General features: G+C 48.8%; 1 protein-coding gene and 1 long non-coding RNA gene across 2 annotated transcripts in view; one reads left to right on the top strand and one right to left on the bottom strand.

Annotated features, from left to right (window-relative positions):
- The window catches only part of NME9 (NME/NM23 family member 9), a 316,239-nt gene that overhangs the window by 237,273 nt on the left and 63,466 nt on the right, over nt 1-15,500 (top strand). The window contains exon 12 of the mRNA XM_029606189.1: nt 3,081-3,225. Within this exon, the coding sequence (XP_029462049.1) occupies nt 3,081-3,225 (145 nt within the window). The remainder of the gene's footprint in view (nt 1-3,080; nt 3,226-15,500) is intronic.
- LOC115093851 overlaps nt 1-15,500 on the bottom strand; it is a 70,111-nt gene that overhangs the window by 37,772 nt on the left and 16,839 nt on the right. The gene's annotated exons all lie outside the window — the stretch shown is intronic.

Raw genomic sequence — 15,500 nt, 5'->3', positions numbered from 1 at the left:
TACTAATATATGCTCCTCCAGGACTACTGGACTCAGATGCTTCCCCCCTCATAGAAACAAGAGCTAAATACATCAACATGGACTCGCCAGCCATAATTATGGGGGACTTCAACCTCCATGTAGACGCCTCTCCTCTCACCCCCAACTGTGAAGCACTCCTTACCACTCTGGGTGCTATGGGCTTTAAGCAAATCATTGATAAACCTACCCATAAAGCAGGACACACTCTTGACCTCATCTTCATCAATTCTAACATATCTTACAAGAATGATCCTATCTGTACCCCCATTCCCTGGTCAGACCACTCAATGATTTCAACCACCCTCACGACTCAAGGAAGCCCTAAGCCTCCTCAGCCCCACTCCACCATCCACTTTAGGAAAACCTGCACCTCTGACACGCTCAGTGATCATCTTACCAAAGAACTCCCCAATCTGGACACCTCCAGCCCCAATACAGCCCTCCTCTCTTGGCACAATATCACTGAGGCAATAGCGAATAAACTATGCCCTAAAACGGTGAAAATAATCAACTCGACACATAAGAAGAATCAACCCTGGTTCTCCCCAGAACTTAAGCAGATGAAACAAGACCTTAGACACAAAGAATGCGAATGGCGTAAGCTCCCCAACTCCATTAATTTGTCTGACTACAAACGCACCCTCCACAACTACAGGAACTCCATCTTAAAGACAAAAAGAGACTTCTATGCCAACAGAATTCACGATCTTCAATTTGATGCCAGGACCCTGTTCTCTTATGTCTCCCAACTCACAAAATCCTCTACCCCCACCATACCAGACGACCAAGCTCAATCCAAAGCAAATGAACTAGCACTCCTCTTTCAGAAAAAAACTGCAGACACATTAGTGTGCCTCCCCACCAATGCAACCCCACCCTCCTTATTCTCCAATTCCATTCCTCATACTGGTGCCATCCTCGACTCCTTCGAACCTACAACCCCACTGGAGATCGAATCTATACTTAAGAGGCTGAAACCATCTAACCACCCAGCAGATCACATTCCAACTAAACTACTGCTTCTCATCCCGAATGCTATCTCTAGATCTTTGGCCAACATCATAAATTGCTCACTCGCCCAAGGAATCTACCCGGACAGGCTAAAAACGGCGCCCCTCAAACCCCTCCTGAAGAAACCCAATCTGGACACAAGAGAACCCTCCAATTTCCGCCCCATATCCAACCTCCCTTTTCTGGCAAAAATCATGGAGAAAGTGGTAAATACACAACTCTCTGTTTACCTGGAAGAACACAATATCCTCTACCCATCCCAATATGGCTTTCGTAAATCAGCAAGTACAGAAACCCTACTTATCTCCCTTTCCGACCACATCCTCATGGGCCTTGACAAAGGGCTCTCTTTTATCCTAGTCCTTCTTGACATATCATCAGCCTTTGACTCCGTGAACCACTCCATCCTACTAAATCGCCTATCAGAAATCGGATTAACAGGTCTGCCCACAGCTGGTTTAACTCCTTCCTCAGTAACAGAAGCTTCAAAGTAAAAATCAATAACAATGAATCCCCAGACGTCAAATCAACATTAGGCGTACCACAAGGCTCTTCCTTGTCACCCACACTTTTCAATATATACCTCCTGCCCCTCTGTCAATTGCTAACTAACCTAAAATTAAAACACTATCTCTATGCAGATGACGTGCAGATTCTGATTCCCATAACAGAATCCCTCCCTAAATCTCTCGCCTTTTGGGAAATCTGCCTCCAATCTATTAACCGTCTGCTCACCAGCTTGAATCTAGTTCTTAATGCAATCAAGACAGAACTCCTAATCATCTCCTCTGACCACTCGGCCTTAATCAATCCACCAGCTGGCAACACCCAGATCACGCAAGTAAGGGACCTAGGAGTAATCATCGATAACCATCTGAATCTTAAGAAATCCATCAATAACACTACCAAGGATTGCTTTTATAAATTACAAGTCATGAAAAGGCTCAAACCCCTCCTCCACTTCCAGGATTTCAGGACTGTGCTCCAAACCACGCTCTTCTCCAAAACAGATTACTGCAACTCTCTCCTCCTCGGGCTCCCCATCTCATCTATCAAACCATTACAGATGCTTCAAAACGCTGCGGCTAGAATCCTGACCAATACCAACAGAGGAGCACACATCACTCCCATACTACGGAACCTTCACTGGCTGCCAATAAAATATAGAATATTACACAAGGCCCTCACCATAATTCACAAAACCATTCATAATCAGCAACAACTAGACCTCCAGATTCCTCTCAAATTATACTCATCTGCTAGACCTATCAGAGAAGCATATAAAGGCACCCTGCAAACCCCCCCCAACGAAATCCACTCGCCTATCATCCACCAAAGAACGAGCTTTTTCTACAGCCGGCCCAGCCATCTGGAACAAGATGCCCACAGACCTCAGACTAGAACCATGCCCTCTAACCTTCCGAAAAAAACTCAAGACATGGCTCTTCCTCCAAGCCTTCCCCTAACTTACATATCCAGCAATTTCTTCACCAGACCAGACACTGATTCCTAACTAAATACCCCTCCAAGTTTAGGCATTATATTTATGCCTCTCTTATTTATATTATTGCATTATCTAATTTATTCAGTTATGCTTCCTATATCTCCGGCTATCCTAGCCCTCCATGTTAAAACCTCCTTGTTATATGTAACTTTCGCCTCTTGTTAAATGGTTGATTATGTTATACCCCTTGTTACATGTAAACCGATCTGATATGAATTTCTTTCATGAAGGTCGGTATATAAAAATGTTAAATAAATATAAAATGTTAAATAAATAAATAAAAGATGTTGGAAACAGGATGCTGGGCTTGATAGACCCTTGGTCTGACCCAGCATGGCAATTTCTTATGTTCTTATAGTTAGTGTAGGCTGTCACCCCTTGCATAGAGTAGGGTAATAGAATCACAGTGCAGTGAAACCTGACATTCCTTAGGTTCCCACATTCAAGTCACATCTCCATCAGTGTCACTGCGAGGTCTTGAGCAAGTTTCCTGGAATTAGATTTGTTTGATATTTTATTAGTTATTTTCTTTTTTGTTTTTTAGATGAAATTCTTCAGAAAATCAGAGAAGCTGGATTTTCCATTGCTATGCAAAAGGAGGTAATGCTCACAGAGGAGCAAGTCCAAGAATTCTACAGAGAACACACAGACAAAGATTATTACCCTGCTCTTCTTCAGCACATGATAAGGTGAACAAGAGTTTCCTACAAAGAACTTGCCATAGGCTACAATAGCAATTTTTATTCAGTTATTCCTTCCTAAGGGGACTTAGTGTATCATAACATTTGGCCATTGATCCTCACAGCTTCCAGTTAACTGAAATGTAAAATTTGGCTTCAGTGCTTTTTCTTTTCAACATGCTTCTTAATGCTTTTAAGTGCCTATAGTCTTGATTTGCTTGACAAAAATAATAGAATGGTTGTACAAATCCCAGAAGACATTATAGTGTTCAGTTAAAGTCAAGACTTTCTCTACAAAATTAGCTAGTGAAGTTACACATACTAGTTATGTGTTTAAAAAGAATTATAATTGCATATTTTTACCTGTTATTAACTAAAATTCTTATCTACTTCATAATAGGCTTGATTCACCTCTTGTTTGGGTTTTATAAAAATTTCCAGCAAAAATGTTATGGAGTAGAGATTTAAAGAATATCACCAAATAAATCACTAGTTAGCTGGATAAATCTTATCCAGCTAACTTTAGACCTGCTATTGAGCAGGTCTAACTTATTAGGTTAACTTATTGCATAACTGACAGGCCGATTCAGTAAAGTCCGCGGGAGAGTGGACGAATGCCCGCTCTCCCGGCGTGCGCGATTCAGTATTCAAATTAGGTGGTGCGGTAGAAACGGGCAAAAGGAGGTGCTAGGGACACTAGCGCGTCCATAGTGCCTCCTTTTAGCCCGGAGCAGCGGCTGTCAGCGGGTTTGACAGCCAACGCTCAGTTTTGCCCGCGTCGGTTCTCGAGTCCACTGACAGCCACGGGCTCGGAAACCGGATACCGGCAAAATTGAGCGTCCAGTTTTCGGCCCAACAGCCGCCGGCCCATTTAAAATTTTTTTTTTTTTTACTTTTTTTACTCTTCAGGACCTCAGACTTAATATTGCCATGATGCCGGTGTTGGCAGAAACTAGCGCCTAACTTTGGGTAGGCGCTAATTTCTTAAAGTAAAATGTGTGGCTGTATCGCGCGGGCATACCTAATAGGGCCATCAACATGCGTTTTCCTCCCCTTACTGAATAAGGGGTAAGGTAAAACGCGCGTACAAGGGCATGTGAGTAAGGTTAACGTAAAAAAAAAATATAATCTAAACCATGAGTAAACAGGAGTGGAGGAGTAATCTTAGGTATAAACTTACAGGGTCATTTATCAAATTGTGCATTAACGTGATAAATGTCGCAACGCAAGCTAGCATGCAAATTTTAAATTGAGTATAGAGATGGGAGGAGTTAATCCAAATTAGGGTCTCCTAGCATAATTTGCACTGATTTAATGCACAATAACATGGGATTCAATGTCAAAAATACTTTTTTTTTTTTTTTTTTTGCGGTAGAGGGGCCAAAACGTTTTATTGAACGACAGCAGCCATTATCAGGGTTTGCGGCTATTATCAAGTGTGATAAAATGAGGCCTTCTATCAGACACACCTACCAAGCCCTCCTAGGCCAATAAAAACACCTTTTCTTCCTAAAGCTATTATGTCTGGGGCAAGTTTACTTGCAGTGGGATACTGACTGCTTCGGGATGCTCAGCGCAGAAAACAACAAGAACAACTGCAACAACAGGCAAGGGAGGTTCCAAACCCTCCTAAGGAAATCCCTTCACCAGAGCCACAGCCACTGGCCCCACAGGGAGAGCATCGGGGCCCACAGCAGCACTTGGCACACAGATGGGCAGAGTGCAGATTTAGGAAGCACATCTTTCCTCCAAGAACCACACTGCTGGGCATGCCAGAAGAATATGTAGTTAGCCTGAGAGCTGAGGTGATACCTGCTATCTTGGAATTATATGAAGAAATCAAGAGAGGATCTGGATCCGGTCATGGAAAGGTCCCATGCTGTACCAGACTTCACCAAACTATTGTCCACTGTGCATTTCATGGCATCTGGCTCCTTTCAAACAACAGTAGGGGTCGTCAGGGGAATGTCCCAAACCTCTTTTTCCTCGCTGTCTGGGCCAGGTCATAACAGCTGTACGTGTCTACATAGCATTCCCTCATTACAGGTAGAACTTGATGGAAATGAAGAAAGGCTTTTATATCATTGCCAACTTTCTCAATGTTCTGGGAGCTATCGACTGCACTCACGTAGCCATCATCCCACCCCATTGCAGGGAGATCTAACACAACAGAAAGCTCTTCCACTCCATCAATGTGCAAGTGATCTGTGACATTCGACTGCATCTCCAACATGGTGGCCAGGTACCCAAGAGCCGCACATGATTCCTTTATATTTAGGCAATTGGTCCTGTTTGAAAATTTTGAGTATGGCCTCTATGGTGACAGTTAACTCGTAGGTAAGACACATGCGTTTTTCTCTCTTTCCTCTCTGGCTATGCCTTTCCAGTCAACTGCACAGATACAGGGGGCTATGAGGGATGTGACAGCATTGGGTACATGACAAGTGGCTTATACAGTTAGGTCTACAAGCGGCAAGCCAGAGCCCAGCTTGCTCTCTCCATCTGGAGAGGCCTGCTAATGTTTGATGCCCAAACAATGCGCTTGCCACAAAGCTTTGTACACTTTCTATGAGTTCACTTTAAACAATAGGCTTTTCTAATCCTCCCATTTGGAGCAGTTGAAATCTCACTTGTTAATCACAACATTTTAGTATCCACACTCAAGGTCTCCCAGATCAGGTGTGCTCTGTTAGTAATCGATCTGCCAAGATGTCAGCCACAGTTTGTCTTGACCATCACACTGGTATAACAAGCTGTGGGCTGTGCATTTAGGGCCTAGCATATTCACTGTGTCAGGCCAAACAAATGTGTCTTTCTGGAGGACATACTACAGAACAGCCAGGGTCTTGCACAAGCATACCACCAGGTGATGTTTTGCTGCTGTGACATATGTGGCAGCTGTCATGTACTGCTTCAGTGTTAGAAGAATGCTTCCAACGTGTAGCGATAGCTTGGTAGTGAGTGACATGCACACATTTGGTAGGAACCCCAGATGTGGTTTCCATTTCTGGAAGATCTGACACAACATAATCAAGTGCTATACTGTTCTTAAAGGATCACAGAAAAAGGCACCATGGACTTTGATTGGGCAAAAGGCTCACTCTAGCTAGAGCTTAGCTTCTATTGTCTTAGAGCAGGCTCTGGCTTGGCAGCAATATCAGAAAGTTATGGTGCTGTGATTGATGCAGCCCTTCTCTCTTTGCCACAGGAGATTTAGGATACAGTTGCAGGACCCGGCTTCTCACCTCCGTTGCTATTCCCAACATGGCGGCGAAGAAGAGGTACAACGAGTACTTATGTTCTCCCCGCAGTGCCATAGAATGCACCTTCGGGATTCTGAAAAGTAGATTTCGCTGTTTGGACAAAACGGGGGGAGCTTTAATGTATGCCTCACCCAGAGTAGACAAGGCTGAGAATCTGAAAGCTGCCTTAGGAATAGGATGCTATCATGTCTTCACATGTTTTGCAAAGTTACCTCTGAAATAGGTCAGAGTAAGTTGGGTGATGAATATAACAGCACCCACATGTCACCTAACAAAAAAGGTTCCTTTAATTCAACCCACTCGAAGTACTGACATACGTGACGCAATAATGTATTTTCCTAGGACAAGCAGGATGGTAGTCCTCACTAGGGATGTGAATCGTTTTTATGACGATTTAAAATATCGTCCGATATATTTTAAATCGTCAAAAATCGTTAGAGCCGCGATACAATAACAATTCCCCCGATTTATCGTCAAAAAATCGTAAATCGGGGGAAGGGGGAGGGGAAGGGGGAGGGCGGGAAAACCGACACACTAAAACAACCCTAAAACCCACCCCGACCCTTTAAATAAATCCCCCACCCTCCCGAACCCCCCCAAAATGCCTTAAATTTCCTGGGGTCCAGAGGAAGGGTCCCGGTGTGATCTTTTACTCTCGGACCTCCGATGCGTTGTAGAAATGGCGCCGGCGCTACCTTTGACCTGTCATATGACAGGGCAAAGGTAGCGCCGGCGCCATTTTGTTTTTTTGTCCCCCGACGGCAGGAGCATAGGAGATCGCTCCCGGACCCCCGCTGGACCCCCAGGGACTTTTGGCCAGCTTGGGGAGGCCTCCTGACCCCCACAAGACTTGCCAAAAGTCCAGCGGGGGTCCAGAACGACCTCCTGCAGTCGAATCGTGTTGCCGTATGGCCGGCGCCATTTTGCGCAAAATGGCGCCGAAAATGGCGCCGGCCATATGGCAACACGATTCGACTGCAGGAGGTCGGTCCGGACCCCCGCTGGACTTTTGGCAAGTCTTGTGGGGGTCAGGAGGCCCCCCCAAGCTGGCCAAAAGTCCCTGGGGGTCCAGCGGGGGTCCGGGAGCGATCTCCTACCGCGAATCGTTTTTCTGTACGGAAAAATGATTCGCGTGCAGGAAGTCGTTCCCGGACCCCCGCTGGACTTTTGGCAAGTCTTGTGGGGGTCAGGAGGCCCCCCCAAGCTGGCCAAAAGTCCAGCGGGGGTCCGGGAGCGATCTCCTACACTCCTGACGTCGGGGGACAAAAACCAAAATGGCGCCGGCGCTACCTTTCACCTGTCATATGACAAGGCAAAGGTAGCGCCGGCGCCATTTCTACAACGCATCGGAGGTCCGAGAGTAAAAGATCACACCGGGACTCTTCCTCTGGACCCCAGGTAATTTAAGGCATTTTGGGGGGGTTCGGGAGGGTGGGGGATTTATTTTAAAGGGTCGGGGTGGGTTTTAGAGTTGTTTTAGTGTGCCGGTTTTCCCGCCCTCCCCCTTCCCCTCCCCCCCACTGGACCCCAGGTAATTTAAGGCATTTTGGGGGGGTTCAGGAGGGTGGGGGATTTATTTTAAAGGGTCGGGGTGGGTTTTAGGGATGTTGTAGTGTGCCGGTTTTCGATTTACACGATTTACACGATATTTAAAAAACCCAAACTGCGACGATCCGATTCCCTCCCCCTCCCAGCCGAAATCGATCGTTAAGATGATCGATCACACGATTCACATCTCTAGTCCTCACATGTGGGTGACATCATCCAATGGAGCCCAGCATGGAAAACTTTTGTCAAGGTTTCTAGAAGCTTTGACCAGCACACTGAGCATGCTCAGCCTGCTGCTATCCACGCGTCCATGCAAGGTCCCCCTTCAGTCTCTTCTTTTCTGCAGTGCAGTTGTCTCGTGGTTTGTGGAGCTCTTCCATTTTTTCTTATTTTTCTCAGCAGATTCGGGTTTTTCCCAGTTGTCCTCGTCGGGTCCCCCTTCGCGGTCAGTGCCTCCTCGGTGTGGTAAGTTATTATTGCCTTTTTTCCAACTTTGTGGTCGATCCCCGACTCTTCACCTCACAGTGACTGCCGGTCATTGACCACATGGCGTCACCACATGGATTTTTCATGGTGTTGAAGGTTTTCAACAGCGCCCCCCAGTGTCTGCGGGCCATGTCCATCACAGATCCACATGAGGTTTGCATCCTCTGCTTGGGGGCCTCGCACAACGTCCGTGGGTATCATCTGGGTGACCAGATGACCCCCAAAGGCCATTGGACACATCTCAATAAGACGGAGAAACTTTTTGGGGCCCCAAAGTCTGCTCCTTCTACGCCTACGTCGGCTCCATTGATGCCAAGAGGTCACGGGGCGCCTCTCAACATGCTTCCCCTCACTGTCCTCTCGCCAGTACTTCTAAGGATCGTGGGAACAGTGATCGCTCCTCAGTGATTTCACCGCTCTCCCGGACATCGGGATTCTCCGCTTCCTCAGCACCGGGGAAAGACCGGGCCAAAGACCAAGGGAGATTCCGCAAGCATCGCCACCGGTCGCCATCGATGCACGGCTCCGGTCTCGGTGTGGCATCGGCGACTGCCGAGTCACCACCGAAGCAACACCGGCCATCGGAAGCCCCATCCTCTGATGCTTCCAGTACTCCTAGGCATTTCCCCACCGATATTGATGCTGGGCATCGTGCCACCTCAGAGACCTGAGGAAGGTCGGTGATGCCTCATGCCCCTCCCTCAGTCTTGGCCACTCCGGGCTTTCAGGAGGAGTTGGACCACAGGGTGCAGTCCATTGTGCTCAAAGCCCTCCAGAGCGTTGAGTTGCCGGTGCCACAGGCCCCCATACCGGTTCCACCGGCCCCCATACCGGTGCCCAAGCATCCGCCATCAATGCTAGCATCCTTTCTAGAGCAACTGGATGTCTTCTTGGGCATTCTTCCAACACCACCGGTGCCCAAGGGACCCTCGGTTTTCCAACGGCCACCAATGACTTCCACCGGGGTGATTCCGGTTCTTGGGTCCTCAGAGGAGGAAGATGCGGCCAGTACCATGTTCCCCAGGCCATGGTTCCCTGAGGCTTTGCCGGGCCCTTCTGGCCTACCGTGACCTCCGATCCCCTCGATCTCAGGGGAACTGTCGATTCCCGTGGTGCCCTCAAGGCCTCCAAAATCGTTGGCATCCAGGATTGATACCCATCACGGATCTCGCCCATGGCACGCTGGCTGGTCCCATTGAGAAGGAAGGGCCTTAATATTCTTGGGGTGATGACTCCACAGATTAGTCGGGGCAAGACCACAGGGAACTTGATGCTTTGGGCAGTAAGGTCTTCCAAGGCGCCATGCTGGTTGTCTGCATCGCCACCTATCAGCTATACATGACCCAGTACAACCGGAACCTCTGGAAATGGGTCCAGGACTTCACCGAGGGCCTGCCTCAACAATAGCAAGAGGCACTCTTGGCCACTGTCTTACTGGATCTAGAGGCTGGAAAGCATGTGGTGCATTCTACTTACAATGTCTTCAAGACTGCGGCCAGCATAGCCGCTGTGGGCATCGGCACCTGGAGAATGGCATGGCTCAGAGCCTCTGACCTTCATCCTGAAGTCCAAGAAAGGCTAGCCAACCTCCCCTACACAGGTGAAAATCTCTTCGGGGATAAAGTCCAGGATGCAGTAGAATAATTGAAGGACCATCATGACACCCTTCAACAGCTTTCCGCTAGCCCCTCTGACGCCTCGTCCTCGGCCAGGAAGTCCTCCAGGCCGGGATCTCAAAAGCCCTTTTACAGGCAGAGGAAATATTATCCTCTGGCCTCCAGGACTTGCATGCCTTGCACCAGCTCCAGGGGCCGCCCTCGCCAACAGGGAGAGCCTAGGCCCCAACTGGTGCCCCAGCAAGCCCCGGCCACGGGTTTTTGACTGGTGGTGAGGGAGCGGAAGTCAGTTGACCATACCCCTAACGCTGGATCCCCCAGTAGGAGGCAGGCTCCTTGGCTTCGTGTATCACTGGGAAGAGATCACGTTGGACCACTGGGTCTTTACTATCATCCGTCAGGGGTACCCTCTAAACTTCAGTTGGCTCCCAGAGGCCTCTTCCCCATGTCCATCATGGGGTTCACCCACCCAGCAGGTCGTACTTCAAACTGAACTCTCCGCCCTCTTTGTAGCATGTGCAGTAGAACCGGTCCCTCGCATCCGCAAGACCGAGGGTTCTATTCGAGGTATTTCCTCGTTCCCAAAAGGAATGGTAGCTTATGCCCCATCCTCAACCTCAGGCATCTGAACAAGTTTCTCGCAAGAGAAAAATTCAAGATGGTCTCTCTGGGCTCACTGATTCCACTCCTCAGATCAGGAGACTGGCTCTGCTCCCTCGATGTGAAAGAGGCTTATGCTCACATAGCCATTTTCCCCAGCCACTGGACTTACCTCCATTTTGTGGTGGGGAAGGCCCATTACCAGTACAGGGTGCTGCCCTTCGAGCTGGCTTCAGCCCCCCCCCCCCCCCCTGCATTTTCACCAAATGCCTAACAATAGTGACAGCCTGTCTCAGGTATCAGTTGGTACATGTCTTCCCGTACCTAGACAACGGGTTGGTCAAGAGTGATTCATGCGCAGGGGCCCTGAGTGCTCTGACCCTGACTGTGCAGACGCTGCAGACTTTAAGGTTTGTTATCAAATATCCCAAGTCTCATCTCTGTTCGTCTACCCAGCTGGACTTCATAGGAGCCAGACAGGATATGACACAGGGGCTCTCACTCTCGCCTCACTGGCCACCCTTGTCCAGAATAGCCAGCAGGTATCCGCTTGCCTTTTGCTCCGTCTGCTAGGCCACATGATGGCTTCTGTCTATGTGACCTCTCTCGCTCGTCTGTGCATGCGGAGGGCTCAGTGGACCTTGCAGTCCCAGAAGCAACAGGCCTCCCAAGACCTTGAGACTCACGTCGCAGTCAGGGATCCTCTGCGAGGGTGTCTTTCCTGGTGGGAAGATCTCTCCAACTTGGAAAGGGGACTTTCCTTCCAAGTTGCTCCATCTCAGGTGATCCTCACCACCGAAACCTCTCCTCAGGGCTGGGGATCCCATGTGAACAGTAGCCACATGCAGGGTCTGTGGACTGCCTCCGAAGCCCACTGTCAAACTTCCTGGAACTTCGGGCGATCCATTACGCCTTGTGGGTGTTCAGAGACCAGTTGTCATGCAAGGAAGTCCTGATTCGGACGGGCAACCAAGTAGTGATGTGGTATATCAACAAACAGGGCAGCATGCCTCGTTCCTGCTCTGTCTGGAGGCGGTGCAAGTGTGGACCTGGGCCCTGTCACAGGGAATATCCCTGCGAGCCACGTAACTGCCGGGGCATCTGAACGTACTGGCAGACTGCTTTAGCCACTCCATCCAGCTTCACGAGTGTTCAGTCAACCCAGAGGCAGCGACCGAGCTGTTTTGCCGGTGGGGTATGATGGATGTGGACCTTTTCGCCTCCCCTCACAACTACAAAGTGAATAAGGTCTGCTCCCTGCTGTCAGGGGGCGGGCATCCGGCCTGCGATGCCTTCTCCCTCCACTGAGGGAGAGGCCTACTATATGTGTACTCGCCTCTTCCTCTCCTCTTGAAGACATTGCTGAAGCTTCAACAGGACAGAGGGATCATGATACTTGTGGCATCCTTTTGGCCTCCAACAGATCTGGTTCCCACTTCTGCAGGGACCTGTTGGTGCAGACCCCTATGCGGCTGGGGACGGCACCCAATCTCATCTCCCAGAATCAGGACACCCTTTGCCACCCGAACCTCCGGGCGTTGGCTCTGATGGCTTGGATATTGAGCGCATAGTCCTGCAGCCTTTGGCACTCTCGGACTGCGTCTCTCAGGTATTGGTGGCATCTCGGAAGCCTTCCACCAGGAAGTCCTACAGCTTAAAGTGGAAAAGATTTTCCATCTGGTGTGCGGGGCATGACTTGGATTCTCTCTCATGTACCCTCCTCCAGCTGTTGGACTACCTGTGGCACCTCTCCGAGACCGAGCTTCAAACCAGCTCGGTCAGGGCTCACCTTAGTGCTGTCATTGCGTACCATCGGGATGTTGCTGGCACGCCTGTTTCGGTGCAGCATGTAGTAGGGCCGTTTCATGCGGAGCCTCCTCTAGCTGAAGCCCCCTCTTCGGCCTCCTGTGGTATCCTGGGACCTCAACAGTATCCTTGCACGGCTCATGCGCCCTCCCTTTGAGCTGCTGCAATCCTGCAAACTGAAGTTCCTCACCTGGAAAGTTATATTCCTGGTGGTAATTACTTCAGCTCATAGAGTCAGTAAGCTTCAGGCTCTAGTTACATAGCCACCATACACGAGGTTCTTCCACGATTGTGTGGTCTTGCGTATGCATCCTAAATTTCTGCCCAAGGTTGTGACTGATTTCCACCTCAATCAGTCCATCGTTTTACCTACCTTCTTTCCAAGTCCTCATTCCCACCCAGGGGAACGGGCTCTTCATACCTTGGACTGCAAAAAGGCCTTGGCTTTCTATTTAGATCGCACTGCCAGCCATAGCTATTTGTGTCCTTTGATACTAACAGGCTCGGAACGGCGGTGGGTAAACAGACCTTGTCTAACTGGCTGGCGGATTGCATTGCCTTCTGCTGTGCACAGGTAGGCCTTCCACTAGCCGGCAGAGTAAAGGCTCACTCTACATGGGCTATGGCACGGTGGTGGCTCATTTGCGTGCAGTCCCTGTTGTCAAAATTTGCTGACCCGCAACCTGGAGTTCTCTTCATACGTTTGCGGCTCATTACTGCTTGGTCAAAGATGGGCGTCAGGACAGTGCCTTCAGTCAATCCGTCCTGCTCAACCTGTTCCAAACATGAACCCAACTCTTCCTGTTCGTGCCTCTTCTGGGAACCAGACAGTCCCCTACCAACCCACAGCGCCACAGTTGTTGTGCCCGTTGGCACCTTGTTTAGGTGCTGTTGGTCTCTCCTGTTAACAGGGACAGTCTAGAACTTGGTATTCACCCACATGTGAGGACTACCATCCTGCTTGTCCTAGGAGAAAGCGCAGTTGCTTACCTGAGGTTTTCTTCTAGGACAGCAGGATGTTAGTCCTCAGGAATCCCGCTCGCCTCCCCACGGAGTTGGGTTCTCCTTCCGGTTTGTTGTTTTATTTTTTCACTCGTATTTTTATCTATGTTACGAGACTGAAGGGGGACCTTGCATGGACGCGTGGATAGCAGCAGGCTGAGCATGCTCAGTGTGCTGGTCAAAGCTTCTAGAAACTTTGACAAAAGCTTTCCATGCGGGCTCCATCAGACGACATCACCCACATGTGAGGACTAACATCCTGCTGTACTAGAAGAATACCTGTTACAGGTAAGCAACTGTGCTTTGCGAAAATTGCCTATGCAAAGCAGTAGATAGGAAATTAGCCTAACCATGCCCAGTTTTTTGTTGTTGTTGTTTTTTTTAATCGCAGGTGCTATTTCTGTTATATTTATAGCAATTTGATGAATCTAGGCTTAAGATTGTAAACCCTCTGGTGATAAGGAAATACCTACAGTACCTAAATGTAATCCACTTTTGAAGTGCCAAAAAGCAGAAATTAAATAACTAAATAAATAAAGATAAAGTAAAAACCCATGGTAGGCTCAGCGCTGCTTATTAGGGATGTGCAGAGCAAAATTTTATGTTCATATTTCTTATGTCCGAAAGTGGGTCCCACTTGCGGCCAATATGGACATAAAAAAAATCTAATGAGTTGGGTATATGTACATATGTCGCCCATTAAAGTCAATGGGGGAAGGATTTCCAGCCTATTTTTGGCTGCAGAATTGTGGTTTTCTTATCAATTGGCCCAGGAGAGAGTTCCCTTTCCTTTGTGCAGGGAAGTACTCCCTGGAAAGGGTCCACCCCTAGAGTTGTGTGTACCCGGTGTTTACATTGGCGTCCAGTGAATATCGTTGGCGTCTAGTGAATTCCGTTGGCGTCTAGTGAATTCAGACGGTACTTACGCACTTCAGCAGATGACAAAGGAATTGGAGGATCTCTCAGAAATAAGAATACGTGTGGGAATACAAGGTCTGGATGAACAGGCAGGCACAGCAATGGAGTTAAAACAGCAGTAGGAACACAAGGCCTGGATGAACAGGCACTTCATTCGAGGACAGAGGTCAATCCCAGCTAGGGACACAAGGCCTGCATGAACAGGCACAGGAACTAGGTTAAAACACTGGTAGCTCGCCAGCATCTTTCTGATGCATGCTAGAATATTGGCAGCGGTATGGGCATGGTCCGTCAGGTGGGTGTGCAGTAAAGCCCACCTCCACCCTCATGCTTGTTCAGGGAAGGACTCCCTGGAACGGGTCCACCCCTAGAGTTGTGTGTACCCGGTGTTTACATTGGCGTCCAGTGAATATCGTTGGCGTCTAGTGAATTCCGTTGGCGTCTAGTGAATTCAGACTGTACTTACGCACTTCAGCTGATGACAAACGAATTGGAGCCTAGGATCTCTCACAAATAAGAATACGTGTGGGAACACAAGGCCTGGATGAACAGGTACATCATTCGAGGACAGAGGTCAATTCCAGCTAGGGACACAAGGCCTGCATGAACAGGCACAGCAACCAGGTTAAAACACTTGTGGGAACACAAGGCCTGGATGAACAGGCACAGCCACTGAGTTAAAACACCTGTGGGAACACAAGGCCTGGATGAACAGGCACCGCCACTGAGTTAAAACACCTGTGGGAACACAAGGCCCGGAAGAATGGGTACAGCAACTGAGTTAAAACACCTGTGGGAACACAAGGCCGGGATGAAGAGGCGCAGCAGTCGAGCACAGAGGTCGATCCCAGCTAGGGACACAAGGCCTGGATGAAGAGGCACATCATTCGAGGACAGAGTTCAATCACAGCTAGGGACACAAGCCGCGGAGGAAAAGACACTAACCAGGATCCTCCAAGCCCTCATTTTCTCCAAATTAGACTACTGCAACTCTACATTTCTTGGACTCCCTTCCTCATACACAAAACCACTCCAAATGGTTCAA

This window comes from Rhinatrema bivittatum, chromosome 6 (genome assembly GCF_901001135.1).
Source record: "Rhinatrema bivittatum chromosome 6, aRhiBiv1.1, whole genome shotgun sequence".
Lineage (NCBI taxonomy): Eukaryota > Metazoa > Chordata > Amphibia > Gymnophiona > Rhinatrematidae > Rhinatrema > Rhinatrema bivittatum.
The sequence above is the reverse complement of the archived record's forward strand: the minus strand, read 5'-3'. Positions and strand labels throughout refer to the sequence as shown.